The sequence below is a fragment of the Salvelinus sp. IW2-2015 genome, unplaced genomic scaffold (assembly GCF_002910315.2).
Source record: "Salvelinus sp. IW2-2015 unplaced genomic scaffold, ASM291031v2 Un_scaffold1481, whole genome shotgun sequence".
Lineage (NCBI taxonomy): Eukaryota > Metazoa > Chordata > Actinopteri > Salmoniformes > Salmonidae > Salvelinus > Salvelinus sp. IW2-2015.
This window is the reverse complement of record NW_019942937.1, coordinates 6,304-30,719: the sequence shown is the minus strand read 5'-3', so window position 1 is coordinate 30,719 and position 24,416 is coordinate 6,304. Positions and strand designations below refer to the sequence as shown.

Sequence of the window (24,416 nt, the reverse complement as noted above, 5' to 3'; positions counted from 1 at the left end):
AATCAATTCTATAAATCCCCACCTCTCTACACACAAACTCTACAACAATCCTCCCCTCCTCTACATTCTTAGAATAACCATGCTACAACACTGCGACTCATCCCTCGAATGCATATCGGATAAACCGTACACATACAAACCTCACCTCCTTCATCTCATCCCCTCTCGATAACGCTAATACCTCAAATTCTATGAACCAAACATACAACCATCCTCCTCACGTCTGCATTCATAGACAACACTATAGTCTTGCAACATCCATCACTCCTCCCTATTCTAGTACACACCCAGCACTCACCGTTAAGAACCATCTACCCCACAATCCTCTCCACTTAAACCATCTACCAACCTACCTCCTCTCATGTCTATAACCATTTACAACCATCCTCGCTCCTCCCTCATGTCTATAACCATTTCAACATCCTTCCTTCTACCTCATAATAAACCATGTTACAACATCCTCTTCCTCCCCATTCTATAGAACCATCTATTACATCCTCCTCCTCCCTGTTCCAATTCTATAAACCCATGTCTACAATCATCCTCCTCTCCCATCTAATAAACCACATCTACATAACCCTCTCCTCCCTCAATAAACCATCTACAACCCACTCACATCATATAGGAACCATCTACAGTACTCCGCACCTTATGCAATATAGATAAACCATCTACAACATCGCTCCTCATATTCTATAAACCAATACAGACATCATCCCTCCTCGCTCCTCCTCATACTACAAACATCCTACTCTCCTCCCTCATTCCTATAAGCCTCTCCTCGTCATTCTATTAGAACCTACTCTCATAACTCACATTACAACACCCCTCCTCATAATATATAACCGATCTACAACATCCTCCTCCTCCCATTCTATAAACCATCTACCCTACATCCTCCTATGTAAACCAATCTATACATTAGCATTTCCATAGTCGCGCTTCAGTCTATAAACCATCTATACAACAACACTTCCTCGCTACGCCACTACCAATACTATCAGACAATCCTCAACTATCATACCAGGCGTAATAAAATATTATCTTATTATATTTCCACTCTCTGTCATTCTGCGAAGATATCTCTCACATAATATAAACCATATATCCTCCTCCTCCCTCTCATTCTATAAAAACACTACAACATCCTCCTTCCGTACCCTCGTTCAATATCAACTAGAAAACCACTAGCAACATACATCCAGCACTCATCTTCGGCTCCGCATTCTACTAAAACTCATCTAACTCTCTCATCCATTCCACGTACTGACCATCTACACATACATCGCTGGCTCAAGATCCCCTACTCATTATCTCTAAACCCACATCTACAGCCACCTCTCATATCCTATACACACAATAAACATAAACTCAACTATAATGCGCTCCTATACTTAGATCATCCTCATACTCCATCAATATCAGCGCCCTATATCTAGTATATATATCCCATCTCATTCTAAAATCTACAAATCCTCTCTCTCCTATAACTAAGCAACATCCTCCTCCCTCTCATTTCTATACATCCTCGCTCTCCCTCTCAGATTCTATAAACCCATCTAACAACATCTCCTCTCCCCCTCATTCTATACACACCATCTACCATCCTCCTCATAATAAACCAGTGCTACAACATACTCCTTCTCCTCCCTTCTCATTCTATAAAACCATCTACCACTCCTCCTTCTCATAAGACCATCTACAATCATCCTCCACTCTCATGTCTCATAAACCATCTACAACAATCCTCCTCCTCCTCCCTCATTACTAACCATCCACAACTCCTCCTCCCACTAATATACTACCACCATCCTCCTCCCTCTCATCTATAACCATCTACAACATCCTCCATCTCCCTCTCATTCTATAAACCAATTTGCCACATCCCTCCTCCTCCCTCTTCATTCTAATAACCATCTACAACATCTCCTCCTCCTTCATTCTAACTAAACCACTACCACATCCTCTCCTCCCTCAATTCTAATAAACCATCTTATCCACATCCTCCTCCTCCTCCTCCCTCATTCTATAAACCATGTTACAACATCTCCTCCTCGCTCATATCTAAAACCATTTAACAAATCTCTCCTCTCCCTCATTTTCTATAAACATTTACAACATCCTCTTCTCCCTCAATTCTATAAACCATCTATAACATTCCTCCTCCTCGCCTGTCATTCTATAAACATCTAACAACATCCCTCCTCCCCTCATTCTATAACCCATCTACAACATCCTCACTCCTCCCAATTCATAACCTCTAACAACATCCTCCTCCTCCTCATTCTAATAAACCACTCCAAACATCCTCCTCCTCCCTCTCAGTCTACTAAACCATCCCTACAACATCCTCCTCCTCGCCTCATTCTATAAACCATCCTACAACATCATCCTCCTCCTCCTCCCTCATTCTATAAACCATCTACAACATTCCTCCTCCCTCCTCCTCATCTATAAACCACTACAACTCCTCCTCCTCCCTCTCATCTATAAACCATCTACAACATCCTCCTCATCCCTCTCAGTCTAATAAACCATCTACAAAATCCCTCCTCCTCCCTCATTCTATAACCATCTACAACTCCCCCCTCCTCATTCATACATCTACCACATTATCCTCCTCCTCCTCATTCTATAAACCATCTACAGAACATCTCCCCTCCGTCTCATTCTATAAACCATTCTACAACAATCCTCCTCCTCCTCTCTCATTCTATAACCCATTCTACAACACCTCCCTCCCTCCTCATGTCATAAACACCATCTACAACAATCCTCCTCCTCTCTCATTTCTATAAAACGCATCTACCACATCCTCCTCCATCTCCCTCTATCTAATAAGACCATCTACAACATGGTCTCTTCCTCCTCGCTCCATTCTATAATACCATCTACAAACATCCTCCTCCCCCCTCTCATTCTATAAAACTCTATCTACACATCCTCCTCCTCCTTTTGTTCTCTTTTATTATTCATTCTATAAAACCACTACAAATCCTCCTCCTACTCCATTCTATAAACCATCTACGACGATCCTCCATCCCTCTCATCTCTCGTAAACCATCTACGACATCCTCCTCATCCCATCCATTCTACTAAACCATCTACGACATCCTCCTCATCCCTCCATTGCTCTAAAACATCTACCACATCCTCCCTCCCTCTCAACTTCTATAAACCATCTACACATCCTTCTCTCCTCCCTCATCTATAAACATCTACCACATCCCCTCATACCCTCTCATTCTCTAAACCATCTACCACACTTCCTCCTCCCTCTCTATTCTATAAACCCATCTAACAACATCCTCCTCCTCCTCCGAGAGCTGAGTAACCATCACAAAACATCCCCTCCTCCTCTCATTGCTATAAACCCTCTACAACATCTCTCCTCCTCCCTCTCAATTCATAAACCATTCTACAACCTCCTCCATCCTGCCTCTCATTCTATAAACCATCTACAACATCCCTCCTCCTCTCTCAATGTCTATAAACCCATCTACCTCCCACCATCTCAACTCCTCCCTCATTCTATAAACATCTACACATCTCCTCCCCTCTCATCATGAACCATCTAGCAAACATCCTCCTACCCCCTCTCATTCTATAACCAATCTACAACATCCTCCTCCTCCCTCATTCTAACCATCTACAACATCCTCCTCCTCTCTCATTCTATAAACCATCTTACGACATCTCCTCATTCCCTCTCACTCTAAACCATCTACGACAATCCCCATCCCTCTCATTCTCTACAACCATCTACGACATCCTCTGCATCCCTCTTCATTCTCTAAAACCATCTACCACACTCCTCCTCCCTCTCATCTAATAGAACATCGACCACTCCTCCTCCTCACCTCATTCTATAAAACCATCTACCAACATCCTCCTCATTACCCTCTCATTCTCTAAACCATCTATCCACATCCTCCTCCTCTCATTCTATAAACCATAACTACAATCAATCCCTTCCTCCTCATCATTCATATAACTCTAACACAACATCCTCACTCTCTCCCTCTCATCTCTATATAACCATGCTACAACATCCTCCATCACCTCCTCTCATCTATAAACCAACTACAACATCCCTCCTCCTCGCTCTCCTTCTATAAAACCATCTACAACTATCCCCACTCCCTCTCATTCTCTGAAACCAATCTCACATCCTCCTCCCTCCTCCTCATTCTAACTAAACCATCTACAACATCCTCCTCTCACTCATTCTATAGAACCATCTACCACATCCTCCTCCTCTCCATTGCTAAAAACCATACTACAACAGTCTCCATCCTCTTCATCTCTATAAACACTAACAACATCCTCCCCTCCCTCATTCGAATATAAATACAGACTACCACATCCTCCTCCTCCCTCATTCATGATACCATCTACCACAGTCCTCCTCCTCCTCTCCTCATTCTATAAACCAATTTACAACATCCTCCTCCTCCCTCATTCTATCACACATCTACCACATCCTCCTCCTCCCCTCCTCATTCTATAAAACCATTACATACATCCTCCCTTCTCCTCATTCTATAAAACCATTTACAACATCCTCTTCCTCCCTCATTCTATAAACCAATCTACAACACCCCCTCCCTGTATTCATATATACCAATCACAACATTCCTCCTCCTCCCTCATGTCTATAAACCCATCTACAAAACATCCTCCCTCTCTCCTCATTCTATAAACCATCTACAACACCTCGCTCTCCCCTCATTCTATAAACATCTACAACATTCCACCACCTACTCCCTCTTGCATTCTATAAACCACCTACAACATCCTCCTCCTCCTCAGATTCTATAAACCATCTACAGCATCCATCCCTCCTCCTCCTCCCTCATTCTATAAAGCCCCATCTACAACATCCTCCTCCTCCTGACCCTCATTCTATAAACCATCTACAACATCTCCTCCTCCCATCTCATCATAGTTAACACCACGATACTACAAATCCTCCTCATCCCTCTTCATTCTACATAACAAATTACAACATCCTCCTCCTCCCTCAATTCCTATAAACCATCTATCAACATCCTCCTCCTCTGCTCATTCTAATATAACCATCTACAACAATCCTCCTCCTCCCTCTCATTTCTTATAAACATCTACAACGATCCTCCTCTCCTCCTCATTCTATAAACCATCTACAACATCTCCTCCTCCCCGTCAATCTAGATAAACCATCTAGCAACATCTCCTCCTCTCTCATCTATAAACCATCTACCACATCCTCCTCCTCCCTTCTCTATAAAACCATCTACAACATCCTCCTCCCCCTCTCAATTCACTAAACCATTCTAACAGACATCCTCCCCTCCCTCTCATTCTATTAACCCATTACAACATCCTCCCTCCTCCCTCTCATTCTATAAAAACCATCTACAACATCCTCCTCCTCCCTCATTCTATACAAACCATCTACAACATCCTCCTCCCCCTCATTCTATAAACCCATCCTCTCCTCCCTCTAATTCTATAACTATCTAAATCCCCCCTCCCTCATTCTATAAACCATGCTACAACATCCTCCTCCCTGCCCTCATTCTATAAACCACTACAACATCCTCTCCTCCTCTCATTCATAAACGCATCTACAAGAACATCCTCCTCACCCTCTCATCTAAGTAAACCCTACTCACACCTCTCCTCCTTCCTCATTCTATAAACCATTACAACATCCTCGCCTCTCCCTCATTCTATAAATACCATCTAACCACATCCTCCTCTCTCACCTCATTCTATAAACCATCTACCAGCATTAACCTCCGACATTCTATAAAACCATTTAACAACATCCTCCTCCCTCATTCTATAAACATCTACAACATCCTCCTCCCTCTCATTCTATAAACCAACTCGCTACACTACTAATGAACCGCAGGAGTTAGTAGTGATACCTCGATACGAGCTTTAAGCGAGTCCTAGCGTCGTCATCACTCGAGGCGAGCGACCTCACACGCGCACTGCGAGCGAGAGAGCTCAGAACATCAGTGATATCTAATTGACAATTCACCACAAATCGCCAAGGACGCGCACTATGGTGCAGATTGAACCGTATAGAACACAAGCACCACAGATTCGCGTTTACAGAGTACAACGCGCCACCGAGCCATACACGTACCACCGTAAGAAGTCGACACAGAGGAACGCATCTCCCAGATTCTATGTAGCTAGACAGGAAGCGAGCTAGGCCGTGCAGCACGACATCATGGAGAAGACCAGCTACACATCCCTCCTCCTCCCTCAATTGCTAGTCTAGAGCTAATCTACAGGCAACATCCTCCTCCTGCCTCATCCTATAAACCATCTCCAACATCCTCCCCTCCCCATCTAAATACAGACGTCAGACATGCAATAACGGAACCCAACCACCGCTACGCACTGCCTGCCAGAGCGTTACGGAGTATCCGTCCACGAGAGCGTCGTATAAAACCGCATCCATGATTCAACATTCTCCTATCCACTGGCTGACATCGAGCATTCTATAAACCATTGCTATCACCACACGTTCCCTCACTCACCTCCTCGCTCATCCCCACATTCATAAAAACCATGAGGTATACCAACACCCCATAATCCCTCCCTCATCTCTATAAGACAACGCAGAGAGCTGGTAACCAACAGAAGTGCCCTGCGCACCCTCATCTATAAACCCGAATCTTACCACACTTCATCAACAACAGACAGTAAGACTATTATCCTGTATATATATCACAGAGGTCTCTACAACATGCACCTCGCTCCCTCGAATTCTATATACCATCTAACCAACAAGTCACCTCCCTCCGTCTCAATTACAGTATACAACCGAATGAATATGTACAATAAACACCTGACTCGCGCCCTTCTATAAACCATCTCAACATCCACCCCCTCTCATTCTATAAACCATCTTACCACATCCCCTCCTCTCATTCTATATAATCCAATCTACAACATCCCCTCCCTCTCATGTCTACTAAACCATCTACACATCCTCCTCCCTCTCATTTCATAAACCAGCTACAACATCCTCCTCCTCCCTCATTCATAAACCATCTAGCCAACATCCTCCTCCTCCTCCCTAATCTAATAAACCATTTACAACATCTCCTTCCTCTCATTCTCTAAACCATCTACAGACATCCTCCTTCTCCTCCCCTCATTCTAATACCATTTACAACATCCTCCCTCTCCCCTCATTCTATAAACATCTACAACATCCTCCTTCCCTCTCATATCTATAACCATCTACAACAATCCTTCCTCCCTATTCTTAATAAACCAATCTCAGACACCTCCTCCCTATCATTCTATATAACCATCTAACACATCCTCCTCCTCTCATTCTATAATCCATTACAACATTCCTCCTCCCTCTCATTCTATAAACCATCTACAACATCCTCCCTCCCTCTCATTCTATAAGACCATGCTACCACATCTCCTCCTCTCTATGCTATAAACCATCTACAACATTCTCCTCCTCTCATTCTATAGTAACCATTCTACTACATCCTCCTCCCTCTCATTCCTAGTACAACCATCTACAACATCCTCCTCCTCCTTGATTCTATACAACCATCTACACATCTCCTCCTCCTCCTCATTCTAGTAAACCATTTACAGACACTCTTCCCTCCCTCTCATTCTCTAAAACCATTATCAACATCTCCTCCTCCTTCTCCCTCATGTCTATAAACCATTTACAACATCCTCCTCCTCCGCTCATCTAATAACACCATCTAAACATCCTCCTCCTCATTCTATAAACCATCTACAAAACAATCCTCCTCCTCCTCATCTAATAAACCATCTACGACATCCCACTCCTCCCCTGTCAGCATCTATAAAGCCATCTACGACATCCTCCTCCTCCCCATTCTAATAAACCATCTACCACATCCTCCTCCTCCCTGTCCATTCTATAAACCATCTAGCGTGCATCCTCACCCCTCCTCCTCATCTAACAACATCTACAGACATCCTCCTCCTCCTCCCTCATGCTATTAACACCATCTACGACATCCTCCTCCTCCCTGTCCATTCTTAAAACCATCTAATCGAAATCCTCCTTCTCCCCTCCCTCATTCTAGTGGATGACTAGAATGGCTAGAGATGGAATGATAGAGATGGATAGAGAATCGGATGACTAGAGATGGATAGAGATGGATGGATAGAGATGATGACTAGGAAGATGGATAGAGTGGATGACTAGAGATGCTATGAGATTGTGACTAGAGATGGCTAGAGATGGAATAGAGATGGATAACTAGAGATGGATTGACTAGAGATGATGAGCTAGAGATGGATGACTAGAGCAGAATTAGAGTTGGATGAACTAGAGATGGATAGAAGATCGGAGTGACTAGAGATGGCTAGAGATGGATGACTAAGAGAGGATGACTAGAGCTGAATAGAGGATGGATGACTAGAGATGGATGATAGAAGCTGATGAGAGAGGATTGACTAGACGATGGATGACTAGAGCTGAATAGAGATGGATGACAGAGATGGATGACTAGAGATGGATGACTAGAGATGGATGACTAGAGATGGATTGACTAAGAGAATGGGATGACTAAAGATGGAATACTAGAGATGGATAGAGAGGATGACTAGAGATGGATGACTAGACAGAATAGAGATGGATGACTAGAGATGATAGAGATGGAATGATCTAGAAGATGGCTAGAGATGCTGATAGAGATGACTAGAGATGGATGACTAGAGAATGGAATAAATGGAGAACTAGAGAGGAATAGAGATGGATGGACTGGAGACTGGATGAGAAGATGGATGACTAGAGATGATGACTAGAAGCTGAATAGAGATGGATTGAACTAGAGTATGGATGACTAGAGATGGATGAAGTAGCAGATGGATGAATAGAGATGGATGAACTGAGAAGATGCTAGAGATCGGATGAACTTAGAGATGGATAGAGATGGATGTACTAGAGATGGAATGAAACCTAGATCTGAATAACGATGGATGACTAGAAGATGACTAGAGATGATAGAGATGGATGACTGAGATGGATAGAGATGGATTACTAGGATGGATAGAGTGGATGACTAGAGATGGATAGAGGTGATGATAAGATTGGATGACTAGAGAGGATGACTAAAGAAGATGGCTAGAGATGGATTGAACTAGAGATGGCTAAGAGATGGATGACTAGAGATGGGATGACTAAGAGACTAGCAGATTGGATGACTAGAGATGCTAGAGATGGATGACGTAAGAGATGAATGACTAGAGATGACTAGAGATGGAATGACTAAGATGGCTAGAGATGGATGACTAGAGCGACTAAAGATGGGGATGACTAGAGATGGCTAGAGATGGATGACTAGAGATGGAGTAGAGATGGATGACTAGAGATGACTAGAGATGGATGACTAGAGATGGATGACTAGAGAGATACGAGATGGATGACAGAGATGGCTAGAGATGGATGACTAGAGATGATCAGAGATGGAACTGACTAGGAAGATGGCTAGAGATGGATGACTAGAGATGGATAGAGAATGGATGAACTAGAGCTGAATAGCAGATGGATGACCTAGAGATGAATAGAGATGGATAGAAGATGGATGCTAGAGCTGAATAGAAGATGGCAGACTAGAAGAGGAATGACTGAAGAGATGGCTAGAAGAGATGACTAGAGATGGCATAGAGATGGATGACTAGAGATGACTAGAGATGGATACTAGAGATTGGCTATAATGTATGTTGACTAGAAGATGGCTGACTAGAGCATGGATGAGCTAAGATGGCAGAGAATGGATGACAGAGTATGGCTTAGAGATGGATGACTAGAGATGGCTGACTAGAGATGGATAGAGAGGATGACTAGAGATGGCTAGAGAGGATGACTTAGAGGATGGCTAGAGATGGATGACTAGAGAGGCTTAGAGATGGATGACTAAGATGGATGCTAAGAGGGATGACTAGAGATGGCATGACTAGAGAGTGATGACTAGAGATGGAAATAGAGATGGATGACGAGAGATGGATAGAGAACTGGATGACTGAGAGATGGCTAAGATGATGAACTAGAGATGGCTAGAGATGGATGACTAGAGATGGCTAATAGAAGATGGATAGAGATGGATGACTGGAATACACAGTATGTCACCCAGTGCCTCTGGTTCCTGTTTGTGGAATACACCAGTATTCCCAGTGTCCAACAGAGGCTGAGCTATGCCCACATTAGCCCTCCTCCTCTGTAGGCTTATAAATATCAGAAATAGTATAAGGACCAGCTTGGCAGAGCTGAGTCCCAGGCACGCCGGTCATTATACCTGCAATGACGCACCATCAAATCTATTGAATGAACACACTTCACGGCTAGAATATACAGCAACATTCCAGAAGTATTCAGACCCCTTGGACTCTTTTCCAGGATTTTGTTACACCTTATCTAAAATTCGATTAAAATAAATAAAAAATCGTCAGCAAATCTACACACAATACCCCATAAATGACATCACATACCCATAAGAACATCAACGAATACCCCCATAATACATCAAATCCTCCATAATGACATCACAATACCCAATATATGACAAAGGCAAAAATTGTTTAGATAATCTTTGCCATGTACATAGACAATTTGGGGGCCTCCCGAGTTGGTGCAGTGGTCACGCAATCGCAGTGGTGAGACACACTGCCATTCGCAGGGTAAAGACACTAGCATCAAAAGAAGCAGTGGTTTGGAAGTGGTTTCGGAGGACGCTCCTGCCCTCTCCGACCTCGCCTCTCAGAGTTCGTACGGGAGTGCAGCGATGAGACTAAAACTGTAACTACCTAATTGGATACCACGAAAAAGGTGGTCAATATAAAAAAAAAAAATTTTTTTTTTTTTTTTTACAGCCCAAAAAAATGAAATATCACATTTAATAAAGTATTCATAAGTATTCAACCCTTACTCAGACTTGTTTGAAGCCAACCTTTGGCAGCGATTAACAGCCACCTCAAGGTCTTCTGCGGTATGACACTACAAGCTTGGCACAGTCCTGTATTTGGGAGTTTCTCGCATTCTTCTCTGACAGATCTCTCAAGCAACTGCCAGGTTGGTATGGGGAGCGTCGCTGCAGCAGCTAATTTCAGTCTCTCCAGAGAATGTCTGATCGGGTTCAATCCGGCTCTGCTGGGCCAACTCAAGGACATCAGAGACTTGTCCCGAAGCCACTCCTGTGTTTCTTGGCTGTGTCTTAGGTCGTGTGTCGCGTTGGAAGGTGAACCTTCACGCCCATCTGAGGTCCTGAGCGCTCTGGAAGCAAGGTTCATCAAGGATCTCTCTGTACTTTGCTCGGTTCATCTTTGCCTCAAGCCTGACTAGTCTCCTAGTCCCTGTCGCTGAAAAACATCCCCACAGCATGATGCTGCCACCACCATGCTTCACCGTAGGGATGGTGCCATGTGTCCTCCAGATGTAACGCTTGGCATTCAGGCCAAAGAGTTCAATCTTGCTTTCATCAGACCAGAGAATCTTGTTTCTCATGGTCTGAGAGTCTTTAGGTGCCTTATGGAAAACTCCAAGCGGGCTGTCAAGTACCTTTTACTGAGGAGTGGCTTCCGTCTGGCCACTCTACCATAAAGGACTGATTGATGGAGTGCTGCAGAGATGGTTGTCCTTTTGGAAGGTTCTCCCATCTTCACAGAGGAACTCTAGAGCTCTGTCAGAGTGACCATCGGGTTCTTGGTCACCTCCCTGACCAAGGCCCTTCTCCCCGATTGCTCAGTTTGGCCGGACGGCCAGCTCTAGACAAAGTCTTGGTGGTTCCAAACTTATCCCATTTAAGAATGACGGAGGCCACTGTTCTTGGGGACCTTCAATGATGCAGAAATGTTTTGGTATCCTTCCCCAGATGTGTCGCTCGACACAATCCTGTCTCAGAGCTCTACGGACAATTGGCTTGGTTTTTGCTCTGACATGCACTGTCAACTGTAGGACCTTATATAGACAGGTGTGTGCCTTTCCAAATCATGTCCAATCAATTGAATTTACCACAGGTGGACTCCAATCAAGTTGTAGAAACATCTCAAGGATGATCAATGGAAACAGGATGCACCTGAGCTCAATTTTGAGTCTCATAGCAAAGGGTCTGAATACTTTTTTTTCCTTTAAAAAAAAAAAAACATTTTAAACCTCACATCAAATTTGCAAATCTTTCTAAAAACCTGTTTTACTTTGTCGTTATTGGGTATTGTTAGATTTAGGATTTTTACAATTCAGGCTGTAACAACAACAAAATGTGAGAAAGGGAAAAGGGGTCTGAATACTTTCCGAATGCACTTTATATCACCTAATAGTACGAGGCAGGCCCGGGTCGTCACTACAACGTACATCACCTAATAGTATGAGGCAGGCACGGGTCGTCACTACAACGTACATCACCTAATAGTATGAGACAGGCCCGGGTCGTCACTACAACGTATATTACCTAATAGTATGAGGCAGGCCCGGGTCGTCACTAAAACGTATATTACCTAATAGTACGAGGCAGGCCCGGCGTCTCACATAACTTATATTACCTAATAGTACGAGGCAGGCCCGGGTCTCACTACAAACATACATCACTAATAGCATGAGGCAGGCCCGGGTCGTCACTACAACGTACATCACCTAATAGTATGAGGCAGGCCCGGGTCGTCACTACAACGTATATTACCTAATAGTATGAGCAGGCCCGGGTCTGTCACTACAACGTATATTACCTAATAGTATGAACAGGCCCGGGTCGTCACTACAACGTACATCACCTAATAGTATGAGGCAGGCCAAGGGTCGTCACTACAACGTATATTACCTAAATATTATGAGGCAGGCCCGGGTCGTCACTACAACGTATATTACCTAATAGTATGAGGCAGGCCCGGGTCGTCACTACAAACATATATTACCTAATAGTACGAGGCAGGCCCGGGTCGTCACTAAACGTACATACCTAATAGTATGAGGCAGGCCCGGGTCGTCACTACAACGTATATTACTAATAGTATGAGGCAGGCCCGGGTCGTCACAACTACAACAACATACATCACCTAATAGTATGAGGCAGGCCCGGGTCGTCACTACAACGTACATCACCTAATAGTATGAGGCAGGCCCGGGTCGTCACTACAACAATATTACCTAATAGTATGAGGCAGGCCCGGGTCGTCACTACAACTACGCACAACAATGACAACTGCCCTCTCATCAAAAATCTTTAGATTATCCTCTCCTGCCATTTAATGTGGCCCGAATGCCAGTCTGTCACTGATTGGCATGCCAAACATGACATTTCATCTTTATTTAACTAGTTAACACATTCTTATTTACAATGACGGCCTACCCCGGGCCAAACCCGACGACGCTGGGCCAATTGTGCGCAGCCCTATGGGACTCCCAATCACAATGAGCACAAACAGATCTGGGCCAGACTACATTTCATCTTCATTATGGTAAATGGTACAGCCTACACATGCTATGTTGTTTACAAGGACGGACAGACTGAAGGGACGAGAAAGAGAGAGGTTTCCCATCATCATTCAGATATCCTTCCTATGGACTTCTAGCATATGTTAACCTATGCAGAAAGGGACACTGCTACTAGCCTGTCTACCAGTCTAACTGACCACTGTGTTAAAGTCTACCAGTCTAACTGACCACTGTATTAAAGGTCTACCAGTCTAACTGACCACTGTGTTAAAGGTCTACCAGTCTAACTGACCACTGTATTAAAGGTCTACCAGTCTAACTGACCACTGTATAAGGTCTACAGTCAACTGACCACTGTATTAAAGGTCTACCAGTCTAACTGACCACTGTATTAAAGGTCTACCAGTCTAACTGACCACTGTATTAAAGGCTACCGTTTAACTACCACTGTATAAAGTCACCAGTCTAACGACACTGTATTAAATCCCAGTCTAACTGACCCACTGTGTTAAAGGTCTACTAGTCTAACTGACCACTTGTATTAAAGGTCTACAGCCTAACTGACCACTGTATTAAAGGTCTACCAGCCTAACTGACCACTGTATTAAAGGTCTACCATCTAACTGACCACTGTATTAAAGTCTACCAGTCTAACTGACCACTGTATTAAAGGTCTACCAGTCTAACTGACCACTGTATTAAAGGTCTACCAGTCTAACTGACCACTGTATTAAAGGTCTACCAGTCTAACTGACCACTGTGTTAAAGGTCTACCAGTCTAACTGACCACTGTATTAAAGGTCTACCAGTCTAACTGACCGCTGTATTAAAGTTTGTCTACCAGTCTAACTGACCACTGTATTAAAGGTCACCAGTCTAACTGACCGCTGTATTAAAGGTTTGTCTACCAGTCTAACTGACCACTGTATTAAAGCGTCGTACCAGCCTAACTGACCACTGTATTAAAGGTCTACCAGTCTAACTGACCACTGTATTAAAGGTATACCAGTCTAACTGACCACTGTATTAAAGGTCTACCAGTCTAACTGACCACTGTATTAAAGTCTACCAGTCTAACTGACCACCTGTATTAAAGGTCCTACCAGTCTAACTGACCACTGTATTAAATGTCTACCAGTCTAACTGACCACTGTATTAAAGGTTTCTACCAGTCTAACTACCACTGTATTAAAGTCTACCAGTCTAACTGACCACTGTATTAAAGGTCTACCAGTTAACTGACCACTGTATTAAAGGTCTACAGTCTAACTTGACCACTGTATTAAAGGTCTACCAGTCTAACTGACCACTGTATTAAAGGTCTACAGTCTAACTGACCACTGTATTAAAGGTCTACCAGTCTAACTGACACTGTATTAAAGGTCTACCAGTCTAACTGACCACTGTATTAAAGTCTACCAGTCTAACTGACCACTGTATTAAAGGTCTACCAGTCTAAACTGACCACTGTATTAAAGGTCTACCAGTCTAACTGACACTTATTAAGTCTACCATCTAACTGACCGTATTAAAGGTCTACCAGTCTAACTGACCACTGTATAAAGTCTACCAGTCTAACTGACCACTGTATTAAAAGGTCTACCAGTCTACTGACCACTATTAAAGTCTACCAGTCTAACTGACCACTGTAATAAAGGTCTACAGTCTAACTGACCACTGTATTAAAGGTCTACCAGTCTAAACTGACCACTGTATTTAAAGGTCTTACAGTCTAACGACCACTGTATTAAAGTCACCAGCCTAACTGACCACTGTATTAAAGGTCTACCAGCCTAACTGACCACTGTATTAAAGGTCTTACCAGTCTAACTGACCACTGTATTAAAGGTCTACCAGTCTAACTGACCACTGTATTAAAGGTCTACCAGTCTAATGACCACTGTATTAAAGGTCACCAGTCTAACTGACACTTTTAAGGTCTACCAGTCTAACTGACCACTGTGTTAAAGTCTACCAGTCTAACTGACCACTGGTATTAAAGGTCTACCAGTCTAAACTGACCGCTGTATTAAAGTTTGTCTACCAGTCTAACTGACACTGTATTAAAGGTCTACCAGTTCTAACTGACGCTGTATTAAGTTTGTCTACCAGTCTAACTGACCACTTATAAAGTCTACCACCTAACTGACCACTGTATTAAAGTCTACAGTCTAACTGACCACTGTATTAAAGGTAACCAGTCTAACTGACCACTGTATTAAAGGCTACCAGTCTAACTGACCACTGTATTAAAGGTCTACCAGTCTAACTGACCACTGTATTAAAAGTCTACCAGTCTAACTGACCACTTTATTAAAGGTCTACCAGTCTAACTGACCACTGTATTAAAGGTTTGTCTACAGTCTAACTGACCACTGATTAAGTTGTCTACAGTCTAACTGACACTGTATTAAAGGTCACCAGTCTAACTGACCACTGTATTTAAAGGTTACCAGTCTAACTGACCACTGTATTAAAGTCTACCAGTCTAACTGACCACTGTATTAAAGTCTACTAGTCTAACTGACACTGTATTAAAGGTCTACAGTCTAACTGACCGCTGTATTAAAGGTCTACCAGTCTAACTGACCACTGTATTAAAGGTCTACCAGTCTAACTGACCACTGTATTAAAGGTCTACCAGTCTAACTGACCACTGTATTAAAGGTCTACAGTCTAACTGACCACTGTATTAAAGGTCTACCAGTCTAACTGACCACTGTATTAAAGGTCTACCAGTCTAACTGACCACTGTATTAAAGGTCTACCAGTCTAACTGACCACGGTATTTAAAGGTCTACCAGTCTAACTGACCACTGTATAACAAGGTTTTCGAAATTTTATCTTGGAGTCCATCAGTGTTTAGTCAATGACATGTCAAATACAGGACGTCAGCTTTTCATAACGAATGTCTCCTAAATTAGTGACCAAAACTCCTCAAACAGCGACAGCTGATATGACAGGCCTGAGCACAAAGAACTGAATGGGAGGTGACAATATTACGTCAGTCAGTCAGGCCCCGGTCAGGCTCCACCCCCCCACAGGCCCTGGTCAGCCTCACCCCCAGCGGCCCTGGTCAGGCTCCACACCCCCCACGGGCCCCTGTCAGACCCACCCCCCACGGGGCCCTGGTCAGACTCCACCCCAACGGCCCGTCAGACTCCACACCCCCCAACGGCCCTGCTCAGGCTCACCCCCGGGCCCTGGTCAGGCTCCACCCCACGGCCTGGTCAGGCCCCACACCCAGGCCATGGTCAAGCCCCACCCCCCAACCGGCCCTGGTCCAGGCTCCACTCCCCCACGGCCCCGTGGTTCAGTGCCCACCCCCCACGGGCCCTGGCAGACCCCACCCCCACGGCCCTGGTCCCAGACTCCACCCCCCCACGGGCCCTGGTCAGACTCCACCCCCACGGGCCCTGGTCAGACTCCACCCCCACGGGGCCCTGGTCAGACTCCACCCCCCACGCCCCTGGTCAGGCTCCACCACGGGCCCTGGTCCAGGCCCACCCCCCACGGGCCCTGGTCAGGCTCCACCCCCCACGGCCCTGGTCAGGCCATCCCCCCACCGGCCCTGTCAGGCTCCACCTCCACGCCCTGTCAGCTCCCAACCCTCCACCCCTGGTCAGACAGCCACCATCCACGCCTGTCAGGCCCACCCTCCAACGAGGCCCTTCAGCTCCACCCCCCACGGGCCCTGGTCAGGCTACACCCCCCACGGGCCCTGGTCAACAGTATTCCACTATAAAGTAAATAGTGTTCCATTTGGGAAGCAAATCAGAGCTTTCAGGCCATGAGACCAGTGGATTATCCTGAGAATTGGGACAAACTCTAATCCCCAGTAATTTCACATCCTGCCATAGTCCTGCCTGGGGCCACAATACAGACTACAGAAGAATAACATGTTATTCCACCTCGGGAATGTAGAATTACTCTCTGCTTAAAACAGATTTAGGCCCACATTTCAGGTAAGAAAAACAGACCTCCCTCAGTCCAGCTCTGTAGGTTAACCTCCCTCATTATAGCCCAGCTCTGTAGGCTAACCTCCCTCAACATAGCCCAGCTCTGTAGGCTAACCTCCCTCATCATAGCCCAGCTCTGTAGGCTAACCTCCCTCATCATAGCCCAGCTCTGTAAGCTAACCTCCCTCATCATAGCCCAGCTCTGTAAGCTAACCTCCCTCATCATAGCCCAGCTCTCTAGGCTAACCTCCTGTAGCCTTACACAGCCTGAAAAGTAATAACATGACTGTCTAGAATGGCTATCAAGTAGCATAGTCCCCTCTTCATAGTCCGTTTGACAAACTAGTTGTGATGTCTGGCTGCATGTAGAGGGCGTGTCTGGTAGTGCAGAGGCCCTGGGGTTGAAGCTGCAGCATGAGCTGACAGTTGCTGTGTTTATAGAAGTCAACTTTAGAATAAACCCTCTAAACCCCAAATAAAGAAAGGTAAAGTTGACTAATGTGTTGTAGAACGTAAGGCTTTCGAGTTAAAATCTCTCTCTCTGAGAAACACTACGAGACTCTTTCTAGAACAGACCACGGAGCAGGACAGGGCCGGTGTTCTCTCGTATCTCCCCGAAAACGCTGAAATCAAATGGAATATACAGCAAAAGACTTCAAACCTCAAAAATGAAACCTACTCGTTTTTCATGCATATTCTGTCCTGAAACACCTTATCCAGGGGGATGACAGCTTGGCCCAGAAACACGTCCAGTCCTATGAGCGCCCGGTGCATCACCGTCAGGACCAAGTCGCTGCTCCCGGGAGGGTAGGCGCCCCCGTCCACAACCTGCTCCAGAACACCCGGTAACAACTCGAAAGAACATTCCTCCTTCCATTCGGGACCAGTGGTCTTTTCCAGAACACAAGTGGAGTATTTCTCCTTGCCCACCTGGATTATGGTGTAGACGTCGCTGGTACCGTGTTTGCCCTTTGCCCGCAAGCCCCTGCCCCGCAGAACGGTGACCTGGACGTGTGTAGGAACCCATCTCTGGTCCTCGTCGTCTATATTTAGCGAGGACATGTCCAAATAAACACAACAGAGAGGGAGACAGGCTCAAATCTAAACGTGGAAATTGTATGATACCTCGGCGTCTCTCAGAGATGCACAGCTAGCCGCCCAGCCTAGTCGCGGGGTGGACGGCTCGGCATTATTGTATCCTTTAAGTTGTCGGTATTGTTCGGTCTGTCTGGAGTGTCCTCACAGTTCGTTGCCCCAGCATGTGTTTCGTGGCGTATGCTCGGCTATGCTAATAAGGCTATGGACCGTACGACGCGCCTCTCCGCGCCCCCCTCTCTGCAGMCAGAATTGTTCAAACCATAGACAATGATAGAGGTCTCTAGTGGCSAAAAGGCTGTCGTCGAATGCGCAGCGCCATTGAYGGCTTCCACCATTTCAACTGGGTGGGACATTTCAACTTCATTGGCTCACCAGGAGGGATCAGCCAATCGTAAAAAATAAAATTGACTTCTTCAAAATGGAYATTGCCTCATTGGCGTTTCCCATGCGCTTACAGACGCCACAATATACCTATATAAGAATGCTGTCTCTATCATTCTCTATGGTTGAAACCAAGGCGGCCAATGTTACGCCTTTATCCTCTCTCTACAGGAAGAGAGTAGTAGCAAACAGCTTCCACCACAATACCCGTGGCTCAGTTCATCAGAATCTCCAGTAATATGATAACGTGAAACATATATTACAACGATCCTTTGTTTTTAAAAAGAGTTGCAGTGATAACTATCCGGCCCGCGGCCTGTCTCTCAGATCAGACCCATTGGAAGTAGGGAAACCACCTTCCCCCCGGGGTACTGCGCTGTGAGAACAGTTCTAGAGRACACCACAGCCCTGGGATGACATAACATTGCAGATGCTCTGTCGCTCCCCACTGGGCCGAAAATGGGTTGAATAAACGTTGTTTCCACGTCATTTCAACTGGAGGAAAAAAATATATGTGTTGATGACATTGAAGCAAAGTGTATATCTAATTGGATTTGAAAAAAAGGCATCAATGTTATGGCATTTAGTATTTTTTTTACTCAACTTTTAACTTTAGTTGACAACTCTAGATGTCTGTGCCCAGTGGGTCAGCCAGATGATCGGTAGGAAAGACAACTTCGCCAGTCTGTGGCTACTCCTCAATTATAGCAGCTCTGTAGGCTAATCCTCTCATAGCAGCTCTGTAGGCTACTCTCAACATAGCCAGCTCTGTAGGCTAACTCCTCATATGCCAGTCTGTAGGCTAATCCTCATATGCCAGCTCTGTAAGCTAACTCCTCATATAGCAGCTTGTAAGCTCCTCCTCATCATAGCCAGCTCTCTAGGCTAACTCCTGTAGCCTTAACAGCTGAAAGTAATAACTGACTGTTAGAATGGTATAAGTAGCATAGTCCCTCTTCTAGTCGTTTGACAAACTAGTTGTGATGTCTGGCTGCATGTAGAGGGCGTGTCTTGGTAGTGCAGAGGCCTGGGTTGAAGCTGCAGCATGGTGATGAGTTGCTGTGTTTATAGAAGTCATTTAAGATAACCCTCTAAACCCAAATAAAGAAAGGTAAGTTGACTAATGTGTTGTAGAAGTAAGGTTTCGAGTTAATTCTCTCTCTGAGAACACTACGAGATCTTTCTAGAACAGACACGGAGCAGGCAGGGGCGGTGTTCTCTCGTTATCTCCCGAAAACGCTGAATAATGGTATACACAAAAGATTCAACTAAAATGACCTCTCGTTTTTTCATGCATATTCTGTCTGAAACATTATCCAGGGGGTGAAGCGTGGGCCCAGAAACAGTCCAGTCTATGAGCGCGGTGCATCACGTGGACAAGTCGCTGCCCGGGAGGGTAGGCGCCCGTCACAACTGCTCAGAACACCGGTAACAATCGAAAGAACATTCTCTTCATTCGGACAGTGTCTTTTCCAGACAAAGTGGAGTATTTCTCCTTGCCCTGGATTATGGTGTGAGTGGCTGGTACGGTGTTTTGCCTTTGCCCGAAGCCTGCCGCAGAACGGTGACCTGGAGTGTGTAGGAACCATCTCTGGTCTCGTCGTCTATATTTAGCGAGGCATGTCAATACACAAAGAGAGGGAGACGGCTAAATTAACGTGGAAATTGTATGATACTCGGCGTCTCTCAGAGATGCACAGTAGCGCCAGCTAGTCGGGGGTGGACGGCTGGATTATTGTATCTTATAAGTTGTGTAATTGGTTCGGTTGTCTGGAGTGTCTCCAGTTGTTGCCACAGCATGTGTTTCGTGGCGTATGCTCGGTATGCTAATAGGTATGGACCGTAGACGGCCTTCCGGCCCTCTCTGCAGTCAGAATTGTTCAAACATAGACATGATAGAGGTCTCTAGTGGCGAAAAGGCGTGTCGAATGCGCAGCGCATTGAGGGCTTCACCATTTCAACTGGGTGGACATTTCACTTCATTGGTCAGGAGGGATAGCAATCGTAAAAATAAAATTGATTTTCCAAATGGAGATTGCTCATTGGCGTTTCCCCATGGGATTAAGCGCACAATATACTATATAAGAATGTGGTCTCTATATTCTCTATGGTTGAAACAGGGGCATGTGCTTTATTCTCTTACAGGAAGAGAGTAGTAGCAAACAGCTTCCACACATACGTGGCTCAGTTATCAGAATCTCAGTATATGATAACGTGAAACATATATTACAACGATCTTTGTTTTTTAAAACGAGTTGCAGTGATAACTATCCGGCGCGGCTGTTCTAGATCAGACCATTGGAAGTAGGAACACCTTCCCCGGGGTAGCTGCGCTGTGAGACAGTTCTAGAGCACACAGCCTGGATGACATAACATTGCGATGCTCTGTCGCTCCCCACTGGGCGAAATGGGTTGAATAATCGTTGTTTTCACGTCATTCAACTGGAGGAAAAAATATATGTGTTGATGACATTGAAGCAAAGTGTATATCTAATTGGATTTGAAAAAAGGCATCAATGTTATGGCTTTAGTATTTTTTTATCACTTTTAACTTTAGTTGACAATCTAGATGTCTGTGCAGTGGGTCAGCAGATGATCGGTAGGAAAGAACCTTCTGTCATCTTCTGCAGGGCAACATGGGTTTTCTCTTGTCATCTTTGCAGGGCCAAATGGGTTACTCTGTCACTCCTTCTGAGGGCAATGGGTATCTCTCTGTCAGCTCTTTGCAGGGCACATGGGTATTGTTCTTTGCAGGGAATGGGTACTCTGTCTCTTTGAGGGCAACATGGGTATCTGTCACTCCTTCTGCAGGGCAAATGGGGGGGGGGGGTTCTTGTCATTCCTTCTGCGGGCCCACATGGGTACTCTGTCACTCCTTCGTGCAGGGAACATGGGTACTCTCTGTCATCTTCTGCAGGGCAATGGGTACTCTCTGTCATCTTTGCAGAGCCAAATGGGTATTGTCTCCCTTCTGCAGGGCCAACATGGGTATTGTATCTTCTGCAGAGCAATGGGCACTCTGTGGACTGTCCTGCAGTTCGCAGGGCCACATGGGTACTCTGTCACTCCTTCTGAGAGCCAACATGGGTATCTGTCACTCTTCGCAGGGAACATGGGTATACTCTGGTGTCGCCTTCGCAGGGCAACATGGGTTCTGTCACTCTTCGCAGGGCACATGGGTATCTGTCATCTTCACGAGGCCACCATGGGTATATGTCACTCCTTCCGCAGGGCACATGGGTACTCTGTCACCTTCCGCAGAGCAAACATGGGTACTCTGTCATCCTTCTGCAGGGCAACATGGGTATCTCTGTACATCTTCTGCAGGCCAAAGGGTTCTCTGTATCCTTCTTGAGGGCAACATGGGTATCTGTCTCTTCTGAGGGCAACATGGGTATCTCTGTCACTCTTCTGAGGGCAACATGGGTATCTGTCATGCTTCTGCAAGGGCAACATGGGTACTTGTATCTTTGCAGGGCACATGGGTACTCTCTGTCTCCTTCTGCAGGGCAACATGGGTTCTTCTGTCACTCTTCTGCAGGGCCAACATGGGTATCTCTGTATCTTCTGCAGGGGGGGGGGGCCAACATGGGTCTCTCTGTCATCTTTGCGGGCAAATGGGTACTCTGTACTCTTCTGGGCAACTGGGTACTCTGTCACTGTTCTCAGGCACATGGGTTCTGTATCTTCGCAGGGCAACATGGTATCTTGTCACTCCTTCTGCAGGGCAACATGGGTATCTGTATCTTCCGCAGGGCCAACATGGGTACTCTCTGTCACTCCTTGCAGGGCAACATGGGTATCTGTCATCCTTCCGCAGGGCCAACATGGGTCTCTCTGTCCTTCTGCAGGGGCAACATGGGTATCTGTACTCCATTCTGCAGGGCAACATGGGTATCTGTCATCTTCTGCAGGGCACATGGGTATTGTCCTCTTCTGCAGGGCCACATGGGTACTTGTCACTCTTCTGCAGGGCAACATGGGTACTCTGTCACTCTTCTGCAGGGAACATGGGTATCTGTCACTTCTTCTCAGGGCAAATGGGTATCTGTCATCCTTCTTGCAGGCCATGGGTACTGCTCTGTCTTTCTGCAGGGCCAACATGGGTACTCTTGTCATCTTCTGCAGGGCAACATGGGTATCTGTCACTCTTCTGCGGGCACATGGGTACTCTTGTCCTTCTCCGGGGCAACATGGTATCTGTACTCTTCGAGGTAACATGGGTTATCTGTCATCTTCTGCAGGGCCAATGGGTATCTGTCATCCTTCTGAGGGCACATGGGTACTCTGTCATCTTCTGCAGGGCAACATGGTATCTGTACTTTACGCAGGGCCACATGGGTTTGTATTCTTTCTGCAGGGCACATGGGTACTCTGTCACTCCTTCTGCAGGCAACATGGGTATCTCTGTCACTCGTTCCGCAGGGCGAACATGGGTATCTCTGCATCATTCTGCAGGGGAACTGGGTACTCTGTACTCCTTCTGCAGGCCAACATGGGTACTCTCTGTCTCCTTTGCAGGGCAACATGGGTATCTGTCACTCTTCCGCAGGGCACATGGGTCTCTGTCTCTTCTGCAGGGCCACATGGGTATCTGTCACTCCTTCTGCAGGGCAAATGGGTCTTCTGTCATCCTTCTGCAGGGCCAATGGGTATCTTGTACTCTTCTGCAGGGCAACATGGGTACTCTGTCATCCTTTGCAGGGCAACATGGGTATCTGTCATCCTTTGCGGCCACATGGGTACTCTGTCACTCTTCGCAGGCCAACATGGGTATCTCTGTACTCTTCGCAGGGCAACATGGGTCCTGTTGTCTCTTTGCAGGGCACATGGGTACTTCTGTACTCTTCGCAGGCAACATGGGTATCTGTCATGCCTTCTGCAGGGCAAATGGGTATCTGTCATCTTCGCAGGCCACATGGTTCTGTCACTCTTTGCAGGGCAACATGGGTCTCTGTCACTCTTCTGCAGGGCAAATGGGTACTCTGTCTCCTTCTTGCAGGGCAACATGGGTACTCTGTACTCCTTCTGCAGGGCAACATGGGTGATCTCTGTCTCCTCTGCAGGGCACATGGGTACTCTTGTACTCTTATGCAGGGCCAAATGGGTACTCTTCACTCTTTGAGGCAACTGGGTATCTGTCACTCCTTTGCAGGGCACATGGTACTCTGTCATCTTCTGCAGCCCATGGGTCTCATGAACAAATGGGTATCTCGTCACTCCTTCGCAGGGCACATGGGTATCTTGTCATCTTCTGCGGGCAACATGGGTATCTCTGTCTCGTTCGCAGGGCACATGGGTATCTCTGTCATCCTTCTGCAGGCAAATGGGTATCTGTATCCTTCCGCGGGCCACATGGGTATCTGTACTCCTTCTGCAGGCAACATGGGTACTCTGTACTCTCGAGGGCATGGGTACCTCTGTACCTTCTGCAGGGAACATGGTACTCTGTCACTCTTCTGGCAGGGAGACATGGTACTCTGTCACTCCTTCTGCAGAGCACATGGGTATCTGTCACTCCTGGGGCAACTGGTACTGTCACT

General features: G+C 45.8%; 1 protein-coding gene across 1 annotated transcript in view; it reads right to left on the bottom strand.

The window, feature by feature from the left end:
• The window catches only part of LOC112070976 (serine-rich adhesin for platelets-like), a 75,981-nt gene extending 57,269 nt beyond the window's left edge, over positions 1 to 18,712 (bottom strand). The window contains exon 1 of the mRNA XM_024138436.2: positions 18,074 to 18,712. Coding sequence (XP_023994204.2) covers positions 18,074 to 18,456 — 383 coding nt within the window. The 5' untranslated portion in view covers positions 18,457 to 18,712. The remainder of the gene's footprint in view (positions 1 to 18,073) is intronic.
• Between the last annotated feature and the right edge of the window lie 5,704 nt (positions 18,713 to 24,416).